The sequence below is a fragment of the Mytilus trossulus genome, chromosome 3, assembly GCF_036588685.1.
Source record: "Mytilus trossulus isolate FHL-02 chromosome 3, PNRI_Mtr1.1.1.hap1, whole genome shotgun sequence".
Lineage (NCBI taxonomy): Eukaryota > Metazoa > Mollusca > Bivalvia > Mytilida > Mytilidae > Mytilus > Mytilus trossulus.
The window spans coordinates 50,688,097-50,715,680 of NC_086375.1; the positions used below are offsets into that span (position 1 = coordinate 50,688,097).

Below are 27,584 nucleotides of genomic sequence, written 5' to 3' on the forward strand. Positions count from 1 at the left end.
GAAATTTATAATTATATATTGTAAGATGTTTTGATTTTATAATAAACGATAACAATCGTAATATTCAGGCATTCTTCAACACATAACGTTTTAAAAAATATTTAGTACATTTACAAATCAAATTTGTTTTAGATTTTATTATACTTTTGTATGATCTTAAACACTGAAAGAAAATTGGTGAAGATTGGTCCGATCAGAGGTCTTGTGGATACATTGTATATTCTACCAGCAAAATTTTACCCAATAACACTGCAAAGCCTTTCTATTGAATATCAACCCATTTAACATTTTAGGCAAAAAAAGCCTGGTTTTCAAAAATATCGTAATGAAGATATTTCTTGTGAAAGAATTGATGACTCACATTTAACTCTCTTAAGATATTTTATTATATAACTGTCTTTATAATGTTTGAGTTACCTATACGCTTTCTCATGATTCAATTACGACAAATGGGGACAGAATGATAGTTCACAAAATGTATAATGTCATCGCAACAATTGTTCACAGCAGAATGAAAAATGAGGGTTCAGAGAAAAAATCGTTTTCAAAAATCGACTTTAATTTACCCAAAAAAAAATTAAAGCGAAATTTTTACATTTATTATGCATGAAACATAATTTAATAGAAATAAAAAATATTTGTCTCTAATTACTTGTTTGATATGATATTAGAATTATCATTATTATTGTTATTTTTTTTATGGTATTTCGAATATCATTGTAATAACTCATCCATTGTGATCCCTGAAAGCATATTTATCGTGTTTTACATATCCTAAACACTACTTCATAAACAAAGGATCTAAACATCTGACAAAAGTTGATGTTTATATAAAAACACAATTCGGCCACATTAGTTACATAATTAATTTCGTTTACTATTGGACTAAAAGTTATCTCGGAGATGGAAAAACCTATGATGACATTTGATGGCCATTTGACGTTTATTTTCTAGTCACGTTCATTCATTGAATCAAATTACCATAAAGTGGAAAGTTTGTTTCTTTATAATTTCACTTCTCCCCACTGTGATTCCATTAAAAGAAGAAATAACTTCAGGTACATTTGTTCCATTGAGACATTTAAAGAATTAATAATAGAGGTTTACCTGAAAATGAATTAAAATTTGAAAAATATTCATCATGCTCATTGTAATAATCATAATAGATATATATTTATTTTTTATTTACCAATACGAGGAAGATATTTTTTAAGACATACAGGTAGATACATGGTATAAATGACTCACTATGTATTTAAGTCGTGGTGATAAACAGAATCTGCTGTCTTAAATTATCTTATTCAGCTTAATTTTCAATAAGCAAAACAAAAAAAGTTTGTCTAATGCCCTTAATTATGTATCGGCATCTTGTAATACACCAGGTTGTATTAATAGGACTACACTGCATAAAATGGAATTTGTCACGACTGATTAGGGTCTTCCGTTTTCGTTTTGAATTTTCCTCGAATTTTTTTTAATCAGTATTTTTGTGATTTTCAGGTAGCTTTAAAACCAGGTTTGATCCAATATTTTTTGCGTAAGAAAATGCCTGCACCAAGTCAGGAAAATGACAGTTGATATCCATAAGTTTGATAAGTTTGAATTTTTTGATTTTCCCATTTGATTACAGACATTCTGTTTTTAATTTTCCTCGGAGTATTTGGTGATTTAATTTTCTCACACATACTGTAGAAATCCACCCCATAATCATACGTTCGAGACACTAATGGTTGATTTGGTTCATTAAAACATACCGTACCTTATTAAGCCAAAGACACCTGTTATGGTACTTTTAAAATCATTCATTTTTATTTTTTTATTTATTCTAGCGCACCTTTATATCACGATAACTGCAATAAATAGGTCTTCAGCATATTATATTAAGTGTATACCAATATAGTCTTTTAATTAATAAAGAATCATACCGACGGGAAATGCGATTTACAATAACTTTAATGACATATCATTAAAATGCAGACGTACAAAATGAACAAAACTGTATCTTTCAAAAGGAATAATAAATACCAGAATGTGGCGGGGTTAACATGTTTGCTGTTGCCAAACTTTTCACCTTATACGGGACAGTGGTGGAAAAGTATAAAATAAAAGAAGCTATGAAAAACAGTTAAATAGGTCGAAATCATCAGATCAAAATACTGACTCTAACAAAACAATACAGTACTGAGTGTACTCAATCTTCCTAAAAACTAGGACAAACAAATAATGCGTTTACTTTTATATTTTCTTAAATATTAAATATTACTGATGAATTCTTTCAAAACATGTGAATATTTGTGTAGAAGGCAAAAAAAAACGTTTTTAAAGTTGTTTTAAAAGCATAAAATCTCCAACGTTACACTTCATTCAAAGTAAAGAAATAGTCTAGTTGTTAAAATATTACAAACGTCGGGAAAAAAGTAACTTCATCGTTTTGTGAGCAATAAGATGTAAATATTTGACGTTTCCTACTATATATTAGATTATGGATTGGTGAAAACCATAAAAACGATGTCGGTGACAATAATAATTTTCATCATTAAGGTGGTACCTAACACTTTCACTAAAATTAATTTGGCTCGTTTAATTTTGATAAACTTTTGACAAAGCATTTACTTTGACCCTTTTACAAAATTATAAAAATTTCAAAAATTTTGAACCAACCGTTTTGTCAGAAAAATTACACTGGTTATATAGCTGTTTGACAAACACCAATTTTGATCTTTTAGAAGCTAATTATTCCCTTTACAACACACTAGAACTATTTCAAGTTAATATTCACTATAAATTTTTTGTTTCATGACAGCATTTTTGTTTGTAATACATATGTTTGTATAAGATCAAAGCATTCAGAAAATGTTAGTGAACATCAATAATTAAATCATCGCTGTGAATTTTTTTTTATAACCTCCCATCTGACCTATCTATCATGAAGAAAATTTATCAATTATGCAAGAAATGAAAGTCAAAATCAATGAATAAACCGAATTATGATGATTTTCCAGGAGTTTTCTCAAATTTGATACATCGGACTGTCATGAAGCATGAACCTTGTCACACGTTTCAAATTTGATAATTATTGAAGCTTGTATAATGAATGAGGTTCTAATAGGTAATTTTGAAATTAGTTTATTTATGACAAGCTTGAAAGATACACAATCTCAAAATTCAAATGATCTAATTTAATATTTATTAAAGAGGATATTTTAATAACAATACTTAAACAAAATGGTATTACTCTTTTACTAAACTCATTGTTCCCTTGTGTGTGTTGGCACTAGATAAACTAATATATTCAATAAAAGCTTATAACGCTCCTAAAACCCACACGGGAGTTTTGTCATAAAAAGGCAAAGTGAATATTGTGAACGTTCAGTCAATTACGTTAAACAGTTTATTTTCAAACACATTTTTGTACAGAAACACTATTTGTTGTAACATTCAGTATGAAGGCATTTGCTCCAAACGTGTATTGTTTTGTTACTGTGATAACTCTTCTAAGCAGTGCCTGTGGATATATTGTAAGTAGTTCTAGTTTCTTCAAATTTATTAGAAAGACAAATAGAAATATGTAAAAAATTTTCTCATATATTTTGGCAATATATATAATTTTCTATTATATCAAATCTAATATTAAATGCATTTTAAATGATAAGAATAAAAAACACGAAATAAATAGAATGATTTTATTAGTAAACCATCACCTATTCTGTTTGATAATTGATATAATAAAATTGAAAATAGTAATAATAATAATAGGATACTACTACATGTATACTTGAATGTATGGGCCTGTTATCACTATCACTGTTTTCTGATACAAATTTCATCGGTCAATTATTTTGATGGTTTGTTTCATACAGACTTTGATCAAGTAGAATATTTTCCTACTTTTCTAAATTTAGATGGACTTATGATTTGACAAAACTATTTATGAAAAAAGGTGACAATCCATAACTTAATGAAGGTTTATCTCGTTTAAGTTTTCTTTGAAAATGTTTTTGATGAAAAACTTTGATAGGGACAACAGATAATGCTAACTTTGCCACCCGGACCTACTCCAAAACGCTTCTTTACGGATAAACAAATCGGTTTATTAAATATTGGTTTACTTCTATTGTCTATCATGAATAACAACTTCGTTTTTAATTTCAATTTTGTTCTGCACAATGCGGACATTTTCTAAAAGTTATATATTCTGAAGTAATACAAATACTTTAAGAGTATATTGGACCATGATGATTATATCAACTTATCATTCTAAATCATGCTATCGGTTTTTAATTATATTATTATTTCTATATTATTTTATTAAAACTGCAGTATTCAGTTAATTGTGTGATTGTGTCATGTGTTATACAACTCTTAAATACGAAGGATTTTTTACCCCACGTATAGATTATCTGAGTTTAAGTTGGCAAAACTTTTGTAAAAATTGTGTCGTCAATCATATGCATATTCATTCATCATTCTTAATTAGTCTATATGCACTGTGTTATGATAATTTACAATCCAAGTTGGTAGAAGACACATAAACCAACTAACTACTTTGATAATAAGAATTGTTTCTGTTAAGTGAATTAAAAAACGCTGAGAACGTGTTTTTTATGCGTTATTTGATAGAAAAATATAAATGGATTCCCTTTTGAGGTATAACTATAATTGTTTTTTAGGTTTTTTTGGGGGTTTTTTTTGTTCAGTAAAATGTAATGTGTGTATATAATCAAAGGTTTTTAATATAATTACAAGGAAAGAAACAGTTGTCTAATGACAATGTTGACTGTCGGATTTGGTTTTTGTTTCGTAGAAATCATCAGTAAGTTAAAATCTCATTCTAGATTGTTAAAAGAATCTTTAAAATCCTTTATTTGCGCAGACGATGATTTTGGATACGCCGCAAGATGGCATACATTGGTTTTTTTTCTATTTGTTTTTATTCTTGACAAACTATTCATTGGACTTAACTAGTTTTCAATCTATATGTTGTTAGTTTTAGTTTACAGAAAACAATTTGTTAAGGTTATAATGTCCAGTTAGAATCATTCTGTTATTATTTTTTTCATGGATGCATAAGGGATCTTGACTTCCCTTCATTTTGCGACATGAAAAAATCCCCTATGAATAAAAGGGACAAATAAAAAACAATTAAAAATATTAATTTGATGCGCCCTATGCGTTTTCATCAACAAATAGTCCTAATTTAAATGTCATATTCATTAAAAAAAATCATTTTATGTGAATTAATATTGATGATAATTTATGAGTAGAATCGGTGTATTTAACAGGTACTTAACAACGTTAACATGTGAACCTAGAAAGTTTAAGATAAAACAAAATATAGAAGTAGGCATAACTTGTGAATGAATGATAAAGTTGTACGTGATTTGCATTGTAGATTTTGAATACAAATAGCTTGGAAGATATGATTGAAAATGATAGCCGTAAAGATGTTTTTTCCACAGCGGATGAGTTGGCACTTTTGAAATTATTGCGCCCTTCCAAATATGACGATTTACTGCTAGCTAATTCAAATGCATTGGATAAACAGATTGACGAGAGTTTTGTGGATGGAAATAGACAAAAGGTGAACAGTATGAGTTATTATTTCATTCACGTTTTTCAAATTTTGAGAATAATCGATACATACATGTTTGTAGGACACAGTTTTATATTTCCCTACACACGTCAAATTATCTGCGGTGATATTTTCTGTAACGAATTTGTAATTGGATCAAAAATACAATGAGTATGAAAGACAAGAAGACCCACGGGATGATAAAAAAATATAGTTTTCTTGTGTTTACGTCGTGTCTTATTCTCTAAAAAAGATACTTTCAGTAGAAATGTAATCTTCATTTGTAAGAGAACTGTTAAAAACTATAAATTATATTGTATTACTTTACGGAGTTATATTATTAAATGAATATCCCTTTTTTTTTATTTCAGATGACGGACTTTGAAGTGCAATCGAAACGACTTGCCTGCATTCAATATGGTTGTAAACCTGGAAAGTAAGAAATATAAAGAGCATACTCAATATAAAAAAAACTATGGAAGAATAATTAATGCCATGTATGAATGTGACTTTAAACGTCACAGAAAAATGACTGTGTATTAATGTGTACTATCATTCAATAATAAAGCAGAGTTTAGTAACCTCAATCGCAACTGTTAGTAAAAATGCCAATGAGAAACATTGATGATCTCAAATCTTGTTTGTTTTGAATATCCAAATTTCCCGAAGCTGCGTACAAACCATGGTGCCTGGCCTACTCATTTGTATGTTCTACCAATGAATTAACATTTTCCCAACGAAAGAGAAATACCGCGACACTGTTAACTGGTGAAGGGACAATACCCATATTGCTTCTTAAAAATTCAAAAGAAAGTTTGATTTTTTTTTTAATTCGGTCATTCTCTTAAATAATTTCTATCAAAATCATCAATTTTTCACATTTTACATCACATCAATGATTGAAACTCTGTCCTCAAGAAATAATCTACAATACTTCCCCCATAAAATGATACTATATACTCTGCAGGTTTATTTTTTTGAGATGTAAAACGGGAAAAATAAATTTGGAGGTAGAATTTTTCAGGGGTTGTCAGCATTTCCATCTTTTCCAACTATACACTTCTTCTGGTCAACCAATTCTTTTTCCAAATGACTCTGAGCTCTTTCAGACACTTGTACAAAACAAGATCAAAGACGCTAAACAACTAATTTGCTAATACATTATATAAATGATGTTCCTTCGATTAACATTCCAATCTTTCTAATGAGCTGTCATTAATATATCCTCTGCCAGTAGGACAACTCTTCACAAACGACCAAGTGACATAGAAATTAACAACTTCAGTCACAAAACATGTTTCAACAATAAGCAAAACCTATTGGCCATATTCAGCTTATAAAAAGACCGTTAAAGAACTGTATAATAATTCAACCAAGAAAAAAACAGCCTGATTTTTGTACAAAATAATAATAAAAAAATATATATATATATATATATCAGTTAACGAGAACTGAATGACAGGCTCCTGACGTAAACATTCCACCGGAAACTTGTTCAGATCACCCGTGATATGAACCTACTATGTATAACACTTGATTGTTAAACATGCGATTGTTATCGATTCAGTGAAAGACCTGTATGCCATGATTCGACACTGTTACACGTTACAACTTTATCGATCATGATTATCCATCTGCAGTGGCCTGCCAATTAAAAGTTCACTATAACACATGTTTGGTTGTTTAACAGACAATTGCCATCAATACTGCCAAATGGCACCTTTTGACACTGCAACAAGTAAGGTCGTCCTCAGACTAAAATATCGGAATTCGACCAGCAATATAGATTATATCATAGCATAACTGCACGCTCTTAGTAGAAGCAAGTTAAAATAGGTCAGTTCAAGATTGCCCCAAATTGGTAGACCAGACCCCACTTCTCAATCCATAGATCGATATATTCTGGATGTTTTTCTTCTATGTAATTCAGTAATCACTTCTACAAAAGGGCGAAAGACACCAAAGGAACAGTCAAACTCATAGATTGAAAATAAACTGACAACGCCATGGCTTAAAAAGAAAAGACAAACAAACAAATGGTTATACACAGGACATAATAAAAAAAATTACGAAAAACGTTAATTTTCAAAATGACAATTTCAACTTCACCACTATTTGTAACTCTTAGTTTAATAGATTCCGTGTTGATAGCAACCCTTTATCAAGAAAACATGATAGGAAATACAAGCCCGGAAAATATCGTATCAATTGGGAGATTTATACTCCGTATGCAGGCGTTGCTGGAATATTGCTACATAGAAATGGAAAGTTTACAATTGGGAAGTTGGAATCATCTCCTTTGTCGTCAAGTTTGTTTTTAACCGACCCTCATTGTCAAATTCTAGATGTAAGTCAAAATATGAGGCAAACTTAACTGTATCTGCTGTATCATTTATCTCTAGTTCAATGGGATAGATGCGTTAAACATAGCGGAAATTAAAGTTAGATAAAATTGAGAATGGAAATGGGGAATGTGTCAAAGAGACAACAACCCGACCAAATAAAAAAACAACAACAGAAGGTCACAAACAGGTCTTCAATGTAGCGAGAAATTCCCGCACCAGGAGGCGACCTTCAGCTGGCCCCTAAACAAATATATACTAGTTCAGTGATAACGAACGCCATACTAATTTCCAAATTGTACACAAGAAACTAAAATTAAAATAATACCAGACTAACAAATGCCAGAGGCTCCTGACTTGGGACAGGCGCAAAAAGGCGGCGGGGTTAAACATGTGTGTGAGTATATTTTCCTATCTTCTTATCTTTCGTCCTTAGAAGTTCCTGTATGACGTCAGCCTCGTAATAATACAGGAACCAAGATATGAGGCAAACTAGAAATTGACTTTAAAGTCACCAATGATTGCCCAAATTTATCTTGTGTCTGTTTTTTGTAATTTTACTGATGTGTCGTGATTGTCATTCGAATTGAAATGAGCTCAGTGTAACCAGGCATTGTTATAAAAATCGATTTAACAATTATCACAGGTTTGGCGCAGCGATGAATCATGCTTTTTTTCGAAAATGTAAACAGAGGTCAAAATTGTTTTATACTTGCTCGCGTGTGGGAATTAAGTGGGTTTTAAGGCCGTAGTGTCTGTTTATTGTGAGCAATCACTTACATTGATAGAACAAACTGATTTGGGACTTTCATTTTTGGATTTTCCCAGGAGTTCAGTATTTTTGTGATTTTACTTTTCATTTTTTTAAACTTGCTAAAAAGGCATAACATTAAAAAAGAGGTGTTTTGTAGCAAAATATTCTCAACAAAAGTAGAAGATATTTCTAAAAGATAACACCATAAAGCAAGGGTATACATATATTTATTTTAATTAATTTAAGAAGAGAGATTTCCATAATAGTTACAGAATGTTCCCCTAATACAACAGCTTTTGGTCGACAAAAATAAGGGAAAATATAACAAGGTGTCATTCAAAACGAAGCATTAGAAGAAGACACACTGACAACGACATGACAAACTAAAAAAAAGACGCATTCTGCAATATATTCTAATCGTTATGTCATGAGCTTAGAAAAGATTTTGTAACTCAATAGTCTCGATCAACTATGCAAAACATGTCATGAATCATACGATTCGTGTCTGTGTCAATTACGATATAAATGATTAATTTTTAGATTAAATATGCTTTAATATGAACCAAACGCTAGCATGGATATCGCATTTTTCTGTCTATATTGAAATGACGTTATAAATAAAATTCCTAACTACAGAACCGACATCAGATTCTGTATATCAGTTATCTTTTATAAATGTTCCGGACCATATGAATATTTGGACCATACTCATATGGTCCGATCATACGCGTTTGGTCCGACCACACGCGTATGGTAGGGGGTAATTAACACTCTGTTACAGTTTACTTTTAATATTTCTAAACTGTTCATATGGTATGACGCTATCATATAGGTAATGTTATTATCGTATTATAATAAAAATATAAACTAAATAAAAATAAGAAGTTTCACATACTAGCAGTTAATTTTACCTAATTGTCAAATTTATAGTAAACACATTTTTTACCGATTGTCATTACCGATGGTCATTACCGATTTGTTATTATGAGTAAATATGGCAATATGTCGACTAAAACAATTAAATTCCAAAAATTTCTTAATGAACTGTTATATAAGAAGTCACTGGAAAATAACATAGTTTATTTAAGTTGTCTTGTGAATATGGTGTATTGCAGTCATTTTATGATATTTGAGATCTAGAGCTTCTTAAAAACATCGTAGACATCATAATGGCCAAATAACTCGGTATCCCTTACGCAGCTGCACAAAGGCTAGATTTTTACTCGCAAACAAAAGGTTTTAAGGAAAAGAATCGTGCTCAATTGTCTTGCATATGCAAAAAAATCTATAATACCGTGTGAAGGTAGTGAATATCATTCCAAGCCTACATGCAAGAATGCAACAAGCGATGAAAACTGTCTATGGCATAAATATTTAATTTTTACGTAGTTTTGGATTATAAAATTAATAAATTGTCATGTAAACATCTATTTTTAGATAAAGTGTTTTGTATTATTGAAATGTTTATAATGTAATTTGAAAGAAAAATACCTATGTGTTCCAAATACTCATATTGTACGGCCCGTTAATTGATAAATGAGTATTATAATCATATGGTCCAACCATACTCGTACGGTTGGACCATACGCGTATGGGGCGACCATACGAGTATACATATATGGTCATGGCCAAATACTCATATGGTCCGGAACATAAACCTAAATTATGCTTGGAATATTCCTTATTTTTAATTTGGTTAGAAGTTTTATGAAATAAACTATGAAAAAACTAAATGTGTGATATCTAACACGTCTGGTCGTTTATTGAGTTCAAAATAAACATTATAGATATTTGGAACTTGTATTTTCAGCATCTGGTGCATTCAGAGAGGCAAAATCTGAACTTTATAAAAAGGGATTTAAGGCTATTTTAAAAATGTAAGAAAATCATGTAGTGTCTCACTTCCAAATATTTAAACATGTATTCTTATATTTGACCACACTGTTCAGTCAAATGTACTGTATGGATCAGAAATATGAGGTGCTTGCAGTCCCTCGAAATTCAAGGATTCAATCTTTCCTATTTAAACCTGATAAACTCTGAACAAAGGCAGGCATTTACAAAATTAAGAATTGGGGACCATCAACTTTCAATTAAAACAGGGAGGCACAAAAACATCCCAGCTCATGAGCGTATTTGTAAACTTTGTGAGGAGGAGATGGAATATGAGATCCACTTTCTCCTACGATGCAAAAAAATAGAAATATACAGACTAACATTTATTAAAAAACTTTGTATTTCTTATCCTAATCTTAAGAAATGTAGCAATGAAAATATGTTTATTTGGCTAATGGGTTGTAAGAATCAAAATGTTCTAAAACACCTATGTAATTTAATAATTAGTCTCCAGACTGAAAGGGGTAATTTGATAAAAAGAAAAATGAAAATGATGCCAATTTGCTGACCCAGTGAATCATTCATAGACCAAATTAAAATTTTATGACACTTATGGTATCCATAAACAGTTAAATATAAACATTTGTATATGTTGAATATATATAAATATCTGCTATTTTAATTTTGCTTTTGTGTTTATTTTCTCTATTCTATATTTTGTCATTGTATATCATTAAGAATTGAAAATGATAATCATTGTAAATTGTTTGTGATTATACTGCTCTCTTAGGGCGTCCTTGATTGACAATAAACATAGTGTATTGTATAATTGTATATATAGTTAAGGCCATCAGTTATGAAGCCAATGAAGTAGGGTATCTGAAAAGTTACGGATTGTCTTTTACAAATAATGGAGAATATTTTCATTGTAAGTAAAGTTGTGGGTTAAACCTGGTTTTGTTGCTAGCCAAACCTCGTATTTTATGGTAATGTTAAATATAACACTGAAATGACACCAATACCTCGAAGGAAGACAGTGCAATTAAATGCAAGAACATTCAAGACAGAGAAATACACAAATAACTAATTCAAAAGTACAATTCGACATGCTATATGAGTTAAATAGTAAAAATTATTTATGACCTTATAGTACATTTCACTTTAGTTTCATTTTCTCAAAATACATCGTTTGAATAATTATTTATACAGTCATTGTCCTTTTTTGCAGGTAACACCTACCTCATATAAATATTAATAATTCTAGGTGTAGCTGAAAGAAAATTATTGAAACATGTTATAAGCATTATTGTGAAATATGACAAATTCAAAATAGACTTATACAATGGGTTTACGCGCTGATCATTTATCTAACTTTAGAAATATATAGTAATGTTCTGACTTTTTACTAGAAGCTTTCATTAATGAAACTAAATATTTATTACAAAAAAATAAAAAGTTGTTTAATAGGGAATATGTAAAGATCATTTTTTTTTATTTAACTTAAAACAATTGTTTAAATTTTTCTTATGTGTTTTTTTTTAGAATGAATAATTGAATAGTTTTAATGGTTAGTGATCGTGTTATGCCTTCAAACTTGGTATACGAAATTGTTTTGATGATGATTAATTGTATTTAGTCTTCAACCTAACGATGTTAATTTCTGTGTCATTTGGTCTCTTGTGGAGAGTTGTCTAATTTGAAATATTACCGCCTCTTTTTATTTTTATATGTTATAACAAATCGCAGAAATTTTTATTTCTATGTTGTGTATTGTGTACCGTTATATTTCTGCTTGTCTTTTTTTCGTGCTTCTGGTATCTTCCGCTTCTCTTTAATTAAGTTTTTGTTTGAGCGATTAAAAGTACCTTCCAGAACACGAACTGTTTTATTAATGTTTGGTGTAAATGCCTTTATAAACAACCTTCAGACTAATTCTACTCTGCCTATTATATATATAGCTATCTGTCAACTCGCTATCTTTTTATGTGAAATAATAAATCTTTGATTTGGTTGAAATATTTAAAAGCTAAAATGAAATCAAAACAAAAGACTAAGAAATAGACTGATAACGAATCTTTCTTTTTAGATTATATGACCATGAAACGCTCTAAAACTAGGAAACTATCTAATTACATTTATTTTGTGTAATGAAATAAATATTTTCTACTTGTAGGTATAATACATAATATAAAATTATACTAGTAACGATTTCTTGTATAATTACCAATGAGATATCCATCCATTCAAACCGATTAATTAAAGGCTGGCATTTCAATTTTATCATGGGTGACAACATGTAAATCTCGCAGATAGAACCAAAATTCTACAACAATTTATATAAAAAAAAATAATGGCAGACAGCCAGAAATTTGAACCAATTGATTACAAGCTACTTGATAGGGACAGGTACATAATGAATATTGCAGTTTTAATAGTGATCAAAGGTATCAGGCTTATAATTTAATACGCCAGACGTGCGTTTCCGATTCGTGTACATAAGACTTATCTGTGACTCTCAGATCAAAATAGATATAAAACCAAACAAGTACACCGTTGAAAAGTAGTGAGGACCCAAAGTTATAAAAATTTGTGTCATATATGGCTAAGGTATTTAATGCCTGGGAGAAGAACATCCTTAGTATTTCGAAAAATGCATACTTATGTGAAGTTGAAATTTATAAAAATGACCATATAACTGATATTCATTTCAACACCGAATTGCTGTCTACTGGGCTAAGGTTACCCTCGGGTACGAAATGTCCACCAGTAGTGGCATCGACCTAGCGGTGTAAATAGTTATCAAAAGGTACCAGGCTTATAATTAAAATCCAGACGCGCGTTTCGTCTACATAAGACTCATAAGTAACGGTCAGATCAAAATAGTTATAAAGCCAAATATCAATATTTGGATCCATTTGTGAACACTGGACATTATCCTAGCTTTTGACAGTTGTGTAATACCACAACCTAAACATCAAATAGATATACTACAATTGTGCTAGTTTTCGCAGTCAAATTGTATTGACGGCATAACAATTTATAATATATACTGACCGGTTATCGCGTTACTGAGTTTTGTATATCATGTCATTAAAAGGACAGGTCAACGGAATGTTCACGTCGTTTTCTTCAAATAAAAAAAATATGGTGTTCCCTTCAATTTAGAACAGTTGCAGGAGTTTCAGTAAAAAAAGAAGAAGGATACATTGTCTCGAAGTATAATTTAATTCCTACTCGGCTCAAATCAGGATAAAAATGCTCTGTAAAACCTTGCTTTCTACATATTGCTTAGCCTTTTACAAATGAAATTTATATTGGATAAAACAACATGGAAAATGACAAAAGGCACGAAGTTCCAATATAAGGGTACTCATAGACTTTTTGTTGATTTTCAAAAGCTTATTGCGTCTTTCCTTTTTTGTTACCGAACTAATTGTCCTCTTTCTTTTTAGAAGATTTCATTTTTGAAAAGAACATACTGCTTATTCGGTTTATATAAAAAAAAATGGGGTAAAAGAATAAAAACATTACCAGTCATAGAAAAATTCTTTTTACATACTTTGCTAACATTCTATTTGTATAAATATTATCATTAGTTTTTAAAATACTAAAGGAATTCGTTTTTTTCAATAGGATTGTTACTTTCAAAAATTAAAATGTTATTAAGCTGACTACAATTAGTTTAATTACGAACAAAAACACAGGGCATATTTCGCAGTAAAGTATTTTATATTGACACCTTTTCAATTAATACATAATTTTGTAAAATATCAAAGCATCAGTGAAACGTGTTAAACATTAATATTTAATACCTATACAGGAACATTTAATGAACACCTCCCATCTGATCAATCCATCAGAATGTATATGACCAATTATGCAAGAAATAGTTATCAAAATTAATAAACAACCTGAAATGCGGGACTTTTTCAGCATTTTTCTCAAACTTGATGCATGGCTCTGTTATGAAGCATGAACTTGTCACACTTTCAAATTTGGCATTTATTTAGTTCGTGTGAGGTTCCAATAGGTAATTCCATGTAAAAAAAATATTTTCTAACCTTCTTTTTCAATATTCAAAGACAAGTTGTCCTACACTCTGCTTAAGAATTTATTAAATTTCATTTATGAGTAAATTATTTATCCCTAAATATATTGATTTTTGCATAAACCGATCTTCCCGTTTGAGCATAAGCACAGGATAAACTAATATATTAACTGAAAGCACAGACCGCTCATCTAACCCACCTGGGAGTTTCATTATAAAAAGCCAAAACCAACATATCGAACGTTCAGTCAATTAAATTAAATAGTTTAATTTAACACTTTTTGTTGTAAAATTCAGTATGAGATCAGTGGCTCTAGACGCTTTTTGTTTTGTTACTGTGATTATACTCCTTGGCAATGCTTGTGGATATACTGTAAGTACTATGTGTTTCTTCAAATTATATTTGTTTAAAATCTCAAAGAATCTATAATTTTTTGCCAAAATTTATGTACAACCAATCTTATCAGAACAAAATTTAAGATAAATATGACACTCATACCACATCTTCCTATATATATGTTTTAATATTTTTAACAGTACAAATTGCTGCACCCGATGCGCATTTCGACAATACGTGTATATTAAGTTAGTTCGATGACTAAGTATTTGAAAGACCACAATGATTACAAACGTGGGTAAAACATGATTGTAATTATTATACTTATTATGATAAAATGAAAACGACAACAACAGTTATAAAGGATGATCTATTATTTTTGAGTCTTTCTTTGAAGTTAGATCAAATCTTTGATACTTTTTTAATCCGTAATTTTATAGTTGACATTTTGTGTCGATCTAAAGAAATATAAATATCTACTTTAGCCTTAGCATGTAGGTTTTGAAGCATATTATATGTGTAGTTTTTCTCTCTCAGAAATTGTAAATTGTCAAAAATTCACACTCGTCATTTGGATATCACACTCCGGCCACTTAGTGCGGTGTGTGGATAGAAGAAGTTTAAAGGTTGCACTTTGTAAATACAGCTGTTTCTGAAAACCCTCCTATTTTGGGGATAAATTAAATATTCATAGAAAATTAATTTTGTTTACATACTGGTTCCCAGTTATGTTCTCTGTGTTCCATATCGCAGAGACAGAACTTGGGAATGTTACCAGTAAATAAACACGTACATATTGTTTACATTAAAATATGTGGTAACCTTTCATTCGGGGTAGGGGTAGTTAAGAAAATTAGTGTAAGTTTTAACTCTGAGAAGTTCAGGGCATTTAAACGTTGAAAATATGCCGCACAGCACTATATTTTGACCTTTTCAATTATAAAATAAAAAAAAATTCAAAACTTCTTAGTAAAAGTGGAACAGTTTTAGCCGTAAAAGGAGTTCCTATGGGAAATTGCATTGTCAATATTTACAGAAATGCAACCTATAGGCTATCAATAATGTTGGTAAAATATAATTTATCAGTATTCCACTTTTTATAAGTAAATGCTATTTCATAATTATGAAATTGTATCTGCAAATCTAATTTTGAGTCACTCAAATCTAATTAATCATTGATATCTTAATTTAAGATTTGTAAATTTCTATACATGAGTATATAAACTTTTTTTGAAATGTCAATTTGTAGTTATTCAAAGTTGTTTTACCTTATCAGTCTTTTGAAGTGTGCGACACTATACTGAGATTTTGCAACATTAAAACTTGAAAGAAATTAAGAATTTTTGCATTGTTTATTAATTATTTTAGTTGATGATGTCAAAATTAACAAGAACGTCTATCATGATCAGTAGTGGCGGTTATATTTTAATAGATGGGGTTTTTTTTTCATTGTAACATCCGCTTCCAGTGATGCCCCATTTACAAGAATTTACCATTTACAAAAGTTTTTACTTGCGCAAAAAAGGTAAACAAATCTGTTATAAACGTCATTTGTTTTTTCTGCTCGAGATGAGACATAAGCGGCGAACTGATTGATAAACCAAAGAGCGAAACCTAATCGTTTTACACCAATTTTGACACATAGTTCTGTTTATGTTTTGTAATACAAAGATCTAGAAGGGTAATTGATATAAAGAGTAACTAACCAACATAAATGTAAGGCAATGTCATAAAGAAAAACATCAAAATGTATTGATACTTATGTATGAAATAATTAGTTGAACGCAAACCCGTGGAAAAAAATGTTACAATACAGGCAAACTGTTTATCTTTATTTTATTAAACTTTTTCAAAAAAATTGTTATTGATAATTTAATCATTTCAAAATAAGAATTTTTAAAAATCTAACATATATTTAATTATTCATGTGACTGTATCTAGCATTTATTTGTTGGATCCTTTACAATAGATATATCAGCTGATTTGAAGCAATTCCATCTTCATGCCTTATATAATATGTACGTTATTACGACGCTAGATTAAACGTGACAACGAAAGGAAACATCCGTCCACCGAAAGCTTTATTGTGAGACCTAGGGGTTGCAGAGTGGTCTAGCGTGTCGGGTAAATTGCAAGGCAGTTTGTCGTCACGATATCTAAGTAGCATGAGTTTGAATCCCGGCGAGGGAGGAACAAAAAAATTTGCGAAAGCAAATTTCAGATCTGACATTGTTGGGCTGATGTTTAGATGTACTTGTATATACAGTGACGTCGCGTACGGTGTTGGTGTTAGTTTTGGTAACGTTATTTTGACGTTATTTTTAATGCATTGTATAAATAACGTCGTACTCTTTTTTTTATTTCGTGCAGCTCAATCCTACAGCATAATTTATATGAGCGGTTTGCTTGACTTACTACGTATAGAAACGAAATGCAAAACGCGGCGGTACATATTTCAAAGTACAGTTAAATTAAAACGGAAAAATAATATTCATTTAAATTAGTATCCCCTTGGAGCAAAGATATTTTCTGCTGCTTTTTCTTTTAGTTTAAACATATCTATTTATAGTGGATTGTGAAACAAGTTATTACAACTTATATTAATCAGATTCTACTTTGAGGGTTCGAGTGCTTGCTCGTAGCCTGAGCCTGTTTTTTTCGAAATCTAAAAGGTTGACTTTTATGTGCAATAGATATTGCTCTCTCTTAACACGGGTCAGCCATTTATCGCCCCCTTCCGACGGACTTTCATTGTTTCACAAGACCATCATACTTGCAAATGATGTCAATGGCTTATTCTTTTATCCGCTTTTGATATTTCCGAATAAACTTTTTATTAGTTGAATCGTTTGTTTCATCGCCTGTATTAAATGTTAAAAGAATCAACAGTTGAAAGCAAATTCAAAATTAACCACAATAAAATTAATGTAATCAAATTAGCAAATTTTATAAAAGTTATTTATTCTCAACTATGAACAAGAAAACAGATAGGCGCAGATAATTTTAGCGAAAAACTACTAGGGGACATTTTAGCGCAGACATTCGAGGCCATTTTAGCGCAGGATTAATCCATTCAGCTGTATTTTCGATAGTCCATTTTAGCGAAAACTTTCCTAGTTGAATAGTACTAATTAGTTTATTGAATAAATGAACATTTATACCCCAATGGGGTTGAAGGCATATATAAATCAACACAATACATCATACAAAAAAAATCACAAAAGAACAAAACATTATATACATATAAGTATCTATCATGCAGTTGTTGAGTCCACCCTCCTCAGTGACCATGACTTTTTAACAAATGGAGCCATATACTGCATAATTGACGGACACGAAAGACATAAAACCAATTTATCCACATTATCCATATTATCTATATCAGAATAGATATTTCTAACTTTCTGCAAAAGTTCAAGTCTCAAATCTTTATTTTTAATACATGTAAATAAAAAATGTTCTTCATCATCTATTTTATTTAGACAACAATGTTGACATAGACGTTCTTCCCTTTTTATATTTTGTATCTCCTCCTTTCAATTTCCAAAATATGGTCACTTACCCTTAATAATACTAAAACCACGAGCATTAATTTATGCTGGTTTAATATTAAAGTTGTATGTATATATAAATGTTCACTTTGGTTCATCATGGAAATAAAAATAATTCTATTGTTGTTACTCAGCTATTTACGTTTTTCTTGATACTATCATCAAATTGCAAACAACAACACACATGTATATAGAAATACAATCTACAGGCGAATGTGCACCACATTCTAGACAAGATAAAGAGAAAAATCAGTTCCTACTGCAACTTTATCAACAGTATTGTACTGATTGTGCATGGGTTTTCTCTTCTAGATCTCGCGCATGGATCTTTGTTTTTAATAAAAAGTGTGCAAACAAAATAAATATGGAAATAAATAAATAAAGGAAACGCAAGGATAAACTTAAGGATGTTTCATTAAACCTTGTATGTGCCCATCGAAATTGATAAAAAGCATGCCAGCATTTTGTATCCTTGCATGTTCCTATGTCCCGAGAAACACACTATCCATTCTTTCTGATTTGAAATTGTGCAATATAAATTGATCCTTTTTCTATTATAATCGTTTGTTCTAAGACACCAGGTCCCATGTACTGAATAGAGAACATTCAAACTAGTCCCCCAAACTGCCTCAAATAATATTAATAGAGGGAGGGAGAGGGTTTCAGAAACATTAAACCTGTTAAGAAAGTTTTGAATAAGCATTCAATGACATATTTGTCGCTGGATGTCAGATAAACAATGAATCAATACACAAAAAAATGCGCCAATTTGGGTTAAGCAATGTTTCAACCAATCTCCTTATTATAATTAAATCATACTATTGGTAGAGAAATACACAATTTGTTATATCAAAAGTTGACAATTTGTTATATCAAATTGACAATTTGTTATTTCTAATTAATAATTTGTTATACCAAATTGATAATCTGTTACATCAAATTGATAATTTGTTATATCAAATTCATAATTCGTTATATCAAATTGGAAAAGGTTAATTAGCATGGCACGTAAAGGCTTCCGCAATTTTCGACGTTACTCACTACATGTCAAGTTTTACAGAACGTAACGTCAAAACAAGTTTTAAAAAAAGCATGGTGTGACATCATGACTAGACAAAAGTAGTCGCTGACTGTGTCGTTAATACTTCCGACATGTGATCGAAAATGGGTTCAAAAAAATCCCCGAACAGTAGATTTTAATGTTATATAGTATTTTTTGTGCTATTATAATTTCAAAATTTCCCCCCTCCAAAACTGTAAAATATGACTTATCATACTTGTAACAAAAATTTAAAAACGGCGTTTTGTGACATTTTGACTAGACAAAACCAAAAAGATCACATTTATTTTTTCTTCAATATTTTCTCTTAAAACTTCGACACATTCTTTTTCATACACTTAAAATAAAAGTTTTCACGTTTGAATAAAATTTCATATCGTAGAAAAGACTGCAACTGTCTATTACTTTTCATAAGACGCTTAACAAATACGCCAAAACGTCAGAAAACGGCGAGTGTGACATTTCAATGGATTTTATAAAATGAACAAATTAGGACATAATTTAAACAAAACTTACTAATTGAAGTCATAGAACGTTATATATTTATTGCATAATTTTGACACAGGAAGGGTGGATATGTAAATTGTGGTTTGGATCTGCAGCATTCGTTCGAATTTTGAAGAACTCCAAAAAATATGCGAGATTTGGGTTTTGTGACAGAAATACAAATTTCAAAAAATCATTAATTCTGCCACGATCTTTTGAAATGTCGTAACAAAACTTTTTATTTATTTTTTCCTTATTATATATGGAATAAAAAGACATATCATTTTTGGAATAATCTATTTGAATTACCTTTAAAAATCGCTCTTAACTTCACCCATATCCATATTTTTTTTCAATTTTCGGCTTGACCACAAAACAAAGTGAACTTTTCGTCCTGATCAGACGCGTCCAGTTAACGATGACGTCATAAAGAAAACATACACCATTAACACCAAAGACTATTCTTGCGTGAAGTACAACTTTTTGTTTAATAAGTTTGAAAAATGACAAGTATAACTTCAAAGCAAGGCTGATCATATTTCGCGGTGTTACTTGTCTACACGCTCAAAATCAGTGTTATTTGGGATCATTCGAGTAACAAAATGAATAAAAGTATTGATTTTAAGGCATATTCCATTTCTACTTTTAATTACGCACATTTTGATATATACATTTATATAGTTATCAATTCCGAAATATCTAACAAATGCAATAAAGGCGAACTGGATTTGCAAAACCCGTATTATCACCAACACCGTACGCGACGTCAGTATATATATACTAGCATATAACTCGTCTACACATCAATTATAAAAAAGAAGATGTGGTATGATTGCCAATGTGACAACTATCCACAAAAGACCAAAATGACACAAACATTAACAATATTAGGTCACCGTACGGCCTTCAACAATGAGCAAAGCCCATACCACATATAGTCAGCTATATAAGGCCCCGATAAGATCAACCCAACAATGTAAGTTCTGTAAATTTGCTTTCGCAAATTTTTGTATCTTTCCTAGCCGGGATTCGAACACATGCTATGTCTTGACACCAAATCGACTGCACTGTAACCGGCGCGCTAGTCCACACGACTACCTGTGTTTCATAAAAAAAAAGATAAGCCTTGTGTTGCCGGATGTAACCTTTCCAGGTCAGTTTCAATCAGTACATGATATATAAGGCATGAAGAAAATATGTGATCTTATGGTATTATAGCTTCCAAAAAAAATTCTGGAAGCCTTGTCTCCATTTAGCGATCTTAATATTACATCGACTATATATAATATTGTAAATTTGGTTATCTTCCAAAACCTTTAGAATTACAACAACTGTTTTAATCATTATTTTTCTGTGTTTTTTTAACATGTTGCTTTTTTATCGTTTTTTGTCTGTTTTATAATTGGCCTTGGTTTTATTGGTTTGTCATTGATTATTAGAATATCCCTTTAGCAAATGTTCTCCACTTTGGTATTGTTAAACCAATTGAAGGAACTTTTGTCCTCAGGGAGTTGGACACTAAGTTTCTCAATTTTGTTGATCTACATCTATTAATAGATAATTCAAAAACTATATGTTATAAATCATGTTAGTTTCATTGCACTGACCACCATCGTATTAAACTCTATCATGAATTTAGCATTTTATTTTGTTCTTAAATTCTTTCACATTCAAATCTACAGGAAACCAAAGCTATTGAACGATTTGACAGTTTCTTCACAAAAAATTGCTCAAAATTGAATACAGAAAAAAAGAATAATAACCGTTACCAAAATTACAGCTAAAAAACCAGCTCAAAAACACTAAGTGTCAAAAATGAGGACAATGGGGACTGTTCAGCAAAAGAAAATCTAACCTAGTTTATGATCACCATAGATTTTACATGTCAGCACTTCGGTGTTGACATGAATATCAATTATATGGTCATTTTTATAAATTTTCTGTTTACAAAACTTTGATTTTTTCGAAAAACTAAGGATTTTCTTACCCCAGGAGTAGATTACCTTAGCCGTATTTGGCACAACTTTTTGGAATTTTGGATCCTCAATGCTCTTCAACTTTGTATTTATTTGGCTTTTTAACTACTAGTATTTTGATCTGAGCGTCACCGATGAGTCTTATGTAGACGAAACGCGCGTCTGGCGTATAAAATTATAATCCTGGTACTTTTGATAACTATTTACTATAGGGTTAATTGAAGAACACAGACATATCTATCAATCATTTTAAGCAACTGATTTTCTTTTATTGCTTTATTGTACAACAAAAAAAAGAGCCTGAAATATAAAAAGAAACCATACAAAACAAAATTGTAAAACATTCTGACATGATATAATCTTCAGATAAAACAAGTGTAAATGTATCTCAATATTTGAAAAACATAAGTTTAGTAAACACAAGTATGTGACTCTACATTTAAAACGTTGACACAGTTAGCCATTTCAATATATATCCTAAAAGACAACTGCGTCAAATATTTTGACAAAATTATCACGATTTTAATAAAGACTCTCTTACAACTCTAGGCCTGTTATCGACCATTTCCATCACCATTTATTGTAACGGTAGATATTTTGTTGGGCTAGCTATATTTATAAACAGGCTATAAAGCATCATATTCCTTTGCTAATGAACTCACATAAACACTTACTGTAAATAAAATTTGATAAATCTTATTTCATCCTTAATTATGATTAAAATTCATGCTTAGCAAATGATCAACCAGCCCAATCAATTTAAACTAAATGTTTGCCCCCTGATATACTACAGTTGTTAGAAGAAAAAAAGTGATATCACAAAACAGAACAGAACAAAAAACCTCTTATTATCATTTAAGAATTGGTTGTCTGAGGACTCCTTATTGTATGCAAATCTTATAGATCTCAAAGGATTAAGATATTGATAGCCATAATATTTGGTATATACACCAAATTCTTTTTTATCTGCCTTGTAACTATGCTAATTTTATAAGATATAAATTTAGAAAATGTTTTTTTAATTGTTAAAAGTTTTATTGTTAAATTTGGGGATAATTGGATAACTTGAGAAAAGCTTTTACAAAATTCACGTTTTCATTACATCGACTAAAAATTGAAACTTGGAGATCTTCAAAATTAGAAGTTCATCAAAGAATTTATACTAAATGCGATTTACACAAAGTGGAGATAAATATAGATTCCACACCTGCAACAAGTGTATTACAATTTTTCTCAATTTTGACAGTTAAATTTCAATAACGAGCCGAGCTTTTTAAATACTTCAAACTAAGTGTCGAGAGTGGAGAAATATCGTAATACACGAGTTACAGTTGTGGAATCTTTTTCTCTAATGATTTTTATCCTTCCTTTTCAAAGGTTTGAGGAAAGTTGTGTTCATTTGATGTGACCTCATCAGACATGGTCGCCTATTATCATGACGTTACAATAAGAAAATTTAAAAGAAAACAAGAAAAATTAACGTCACAATTAAATTTCACCCAATCATTTGCCGAGTACAGATTTTTCACTATTTTTCTCACACCAGTCAGGAAATGTGAAAATAGCACACACATTAGAGAAATACAGATTCCACAACTGCAACAAGTGTGTTACGATATTTCTCCACTCGAGACAGTTAAATTTTAATATTTAAAGCGCGATGCTTTGTCGAGCTTTTTAAATAGTTAAAATTTAACTGTCGAGAGTGGAGACATATCGTAACACATGAGTTACAGTGGTTGAATCTTTTTCTCTAATGATTTTTATCCTTTTTTTCAAGATTTGAAGAAAGTTTTGTACTTTTTATGTGACGTCATCAGGCATGGTCGCCTTTTTTCATGACGTCAGAAAAAGAAACATTCATAAGAAACAAAGAAAATTTAACTTCACAATTAAATTTTGACCAATCATTTACTGAGAACAAATGTTTCACTAGAGATTAGAATATTTTTTCTTACACCGGTCAGGAAATGTGAAAATAGCACGAAAATCAGAGAAACTCCATTTCCTTATAGAAAGTCCATCATTCTCTCAGATAGAGATTTGTTATTTGATCTGATAATTAAAGTATATAAACTTCTTAGATACAAGTATCTTGTCTTAGGGAGGGATAAATCGTACTTTGTAAAGAATCATTCTGATTCAAACAAAAAATTCTCTGAAACTGATATTATCAAGATGCTTGATTTATTGATTGACAACATATTTATTACGTTCGGATGACGTGTTTTTCAACAGACTGTCAGCATCCCAATGGGACCAAACTGTGCCCCTCTACTTGCTGACTTGTTTCTTTATTATTATGAGGCTGACTTCATGCAGGAGCTTCTTATGAAGAAAGATAAGAAGTTAGCAATATCCTTTAACTCTACTTTCCGCTATATAGATGACGTTCTTTCACTAAACAATTCAAAATTTGGTGACTATGTGGATCGCATCTATCCCATCGAATTGGATATAAAGGATACTACAGATACAGTTAAGTCGGCTTCATATCTTGACTTACATCTAGAAATTGACAATGAGGGTCGGATGAAGACAAAACTTTACGACAAAAGAGATGATTTCAGCTTTCCAATTGTGAACTTTCCATTTCTAAGTAGCAACATTCAAGCAGCACCTGCATACGGGCTATATATCTCCCAATTGATACGATATTCCCGTGCTTGCATTTCCTATCATGATTTTCTTGATAGAGGGTTACTGCTCACACGGAAGCTATTAAACCAAGAGTTCCAAATGGTGAAGTTGAAATCATCCCTTCGTAAATTTTACGGACGCCATCACGAGTTGGTTGACCGTTATGGAATAACCGTTTCACAAATGATATCGGATATGTTCCTTACGTCTTTACTACAATCCCCTTCCCTTTCATGAATTTGACCTACCGAATTAGACTATTTACCGGATTTTTAATCACATAAGCAACACGACGGGTGCCGCATGTGGAGCAGGATCTGCTTACACTTCAGGAGCACCTGAGATCACCCCTAGTTTTTGGTGGAGTTCGTGTTGCTTATTCTTCCGTTTTCTATGTTGTGTCATTTGTACTATTGTTTTCTGTTTGTCTTTTTCATTTTTAGCCATGGTGTTGTCAGTTTGTTTTAGATTTACGAGTTTGACTGTCCCTTTGGTATCTTTCGTCCCTCTTTTATATGGTAATGACATATATCTGGTTATTAAACTGCGAGGCTATAAATATTTGTAAGCAACTTAGCTATTTTTATTCAAGACAACTGCTTTGAGTAAACATTTATTATGTAACACTGTGACGCTGTTAGCAATATTTATAACGTCTAGTTTTACTATACTATTTTACTTAAATTCTGTATTGTATTTGTAATTGCAACTTTATATTATAAAATATGTATATGCACTTTACCCCTTTGATGGTAAGTCCTTTGAAAATAAAAGATATTCTATTCTATTCTATTCTATAACAAGAAGTCGGTCAATGATATATGTTGTACCTTTATTAACATACTATTGACAGGTATTGTGTAAACCTTACGTAAATTTTTCAATTTCAGTTTTTAGAGAACTTGCAGAACATGATTGATAACGAAAGACGTAAAGACTTTTCTACATTGGATGAATTTCCTCTCTTCAAACTCGACAATTTTATGCGCACAAATCTAAATACTGAATATGACCAGGCTGACAACAGTATTTTGAATGAAAAAAGGCAAATGGTAAACAATATATTTTTCAGTTGGAAAATCCATTATACACGTGTAACATCGAAATCTGTTTTTTTTTCCTTCGAAGATAGATTAAGTTGTCTTCTATAATACATCGTCACACATTCTACGAGTATATAATGAGCATTATAGAAACAAATCCCACTTGGTTTGGATGAATAGTAATCTTGCTACTTTCAATTAACGTTGTTACACTTTGAGTTCAGTATAAATTTTGTACGTAACTGAACATATTAGAATAATGTTAAATACTTAAACATGAATTCATATAATTATTTGTTATGACAATGATTTTAAATGATTTTTTCTTTTATAATTGCAGATTGAAGACTACAAAATGCTATCAAAACGGGTTGTTTGCACTAAATATGGATGTAACATTCTTGCTTCAGTAAAGAAAATGTCGGACAACTAATCTCAAAATCGCCAACCTTCATGTTTTATCAAATCGAATAAAACAATTAGGTTTCATTGCATTCGAGGAACAAATGTCCACATAGAATTATGTTCTCTTCTCCTTTACTTTTAAACAGGATGATAAAAAAAATCTTGACACTGAATACAGCAACCTTTACAAAATATATATCAAAAACGATATGAAGCCGTGTCGTCAAGTTGTAAGGCGTAATAACTTTCGGAAGTTCTTACAACCAGTCTTTGAACATAAATTTTAGTGATGGATTTCAGAAAAATTGTAATGACATATGGATTTTTAGATAGTATAAATCAATTAAAATATCTTCAATTGCAATATTTGCATAAATATAAAAATATCTGTATGCTTATGTTGATGTGGTTCATAATTAAGAGTTTATCATTTTGTATGTATGTGTCCATAGATTAGACCGATGGTTCTCCGGTTTGAATTAATGGTTTTACACTCGTCATTTTCGGGCCCTTAATAGCTTGCTGTTCGGTGTGTGCCAAAGACCTGTGTTTATGACCGTATTTTGACTGATAAAGGTGTTTTTTTACAATTGTGACTTGGATGGAGAGTTGTCTCATTGCTTATCATACTATTTACAAAACTTTTCTCTATACTCAATTAAATAATCGAATAAATCGTCTTATTAAACATATCATTTTCTATAAAAATTGGAATCATAGACGCATATTTTTCTGTTTAAAATGATAAAAAAAACTTGAATTGTAAAGAATATCAACAATTTCATAAAGTAAAAACATGTACTAGTACACTGAGGATAATTCGAGATCTTTGATGAACAGTATTGTTGTTTGAACTGTAGTTTTGCCAACTGTGTCCTATTCCCGATTGTGAAATTTTCTGTTGGTATGAATTCACGTCGGGGGTATTGCATGCAAAGCTTACCTTAAGTTATCTACAGAGCAGATTTTGTAACGTTTGATGGATTGTTTTTCAACGGTCAATATTCAAATGGGTAATATTTTTGCACCACTTCTGCACTATTTTTTTTGTACTGTTATGAATAAACTCATCATGGATAACAGGATTCGAATTTCATATTTACGTCAAATTGCGCGTTTCGTCAACAGAAGACTCGTGAGTGACGCCCGAATAAAAATTAAAAAAATACCAAATGAAGTACGAATTAAGGCAGACGTCATTCAAAACCATCACAAAACAGACAAATCTTCTGTCAAAGGTTTCAAAAATCCCTTTTAGATATTTTGATTATGTTTTGTCATTTTATAACCCATATGTGAGTGTGTTTTTGCATCTGAAAAATTCCTGTCAATTTGAGATACTATCGAAGGTCTGCTTCATATATTGATTTTTTCTTTAATATTAATTCAGATATACATTTTCCAACTATAGTTCCTTTGCCAACGTTATAATTTCACTTACCGAATATAAATCTTATTTTTTTTAGCAGGAGCATACATAAACCCACTGGCGTTTACATATCTCAATTTTTACGTTCAGCTATATCTCAATTTT

At 30.6% G+C, this 27,584-nt stretch overlaps 2 protein-coding genes across 2 annotated transcripts; both read left to right on the forward strand.

Moving 5' to 3' along the window:
* The first annotated feature begins 3,341 nt into the window (after positions 1-3,341).
* Positions 3,342-6,159, forward strand: LOC134709515 (uncharacterized). Its single transcript, XM_063569676.1, has 3 exons — positions 3,342-3,518; positions 5,393-5,581; positions 5,944-6,159. The coding sequence occupies exons 1-3, from the start codon at positions 3,444-3,446 to the stop codon at positions 6,010-6,012; spliced, it is 333 nt and encodes a 110-aa protein (XP_063425746.1). The 5' UTR covers positions 3,342-3,443; the 3' UTR covers positions 6,013-6,159.
* Positions 6,160-14,822: 8,663 nt separating this feature from the next.
* On the forward strand, positions 14,823-26,344 carry LOC134709516 (uncharacterized). The gene is made up of 3 exons (XM_063569677.1): positions 14,823-14,925; positions 25,493-25,654; positions 25,986-26,344. Exons 1-3 carry the CDS (start codon positions 14,851-14,853, stop codon positions 26,076-26,078), a joined length of 330 nt encoding a protein of 109 aa, XP_063425747.1. The 5' UTR covers positions 14,823-14,850; the 3' UTR covers positions 26,079-26,344.
* Positions 26,345-27,584: the final 1,240 nt, after the last annotated feature.

What these genes read in the sequence shown, in the direction of transcription:
- LOC134709515 (XM_063569676.1), top strand. Translation starts at nt 3,444, where the DNA reads ATGAAGGCATTTGCTCCAAACGTGTATTGTTTTGTTACTGTGATAACT. An exon ending in GCAGTGCCTGTGGATATATT is followed by an intron (nt 3,519 to 5,392) that starts GTAAGTAGTTCT and finishes TTTGCATTGTAG; the next exon opens with ATTTTGAATACAAATAGCTT. An exon ending in TGGATGGAAATAGACAAAAG is followed by an intron (nt 5,582 to 5,943) that starts GTGAACAGTATG and finishes TTTTTATTTCAG; the next exon opens with ATGACGGACTTTGAAGTGCA.
- LOC134709516 (XM_063569677.1), top strand. Translation starts at nt 14,851, where the DNA reads ATGAGATCAGTGGCTCTAGACGCTTTTTGTTTTGTTACTGTGATTATA. An exon ending in GCAATGCTTGTGGATATACT is followed by an intron (nt 14,926 to 25,492) that starts GTAAGTACTATG and finishes TTTCAATTTCAG; the next exon opens with TTTTTAGAGAACTTGCAGAA. An exon ending in TGAATGAAAAAAGGCAAATG is followed by an intron (nt 25,655 to 25,985) that starts GTAAACAATATA and finishes TTATAATTGCAG; the next exon opens with ATTGAAGACTACAAAATGCT.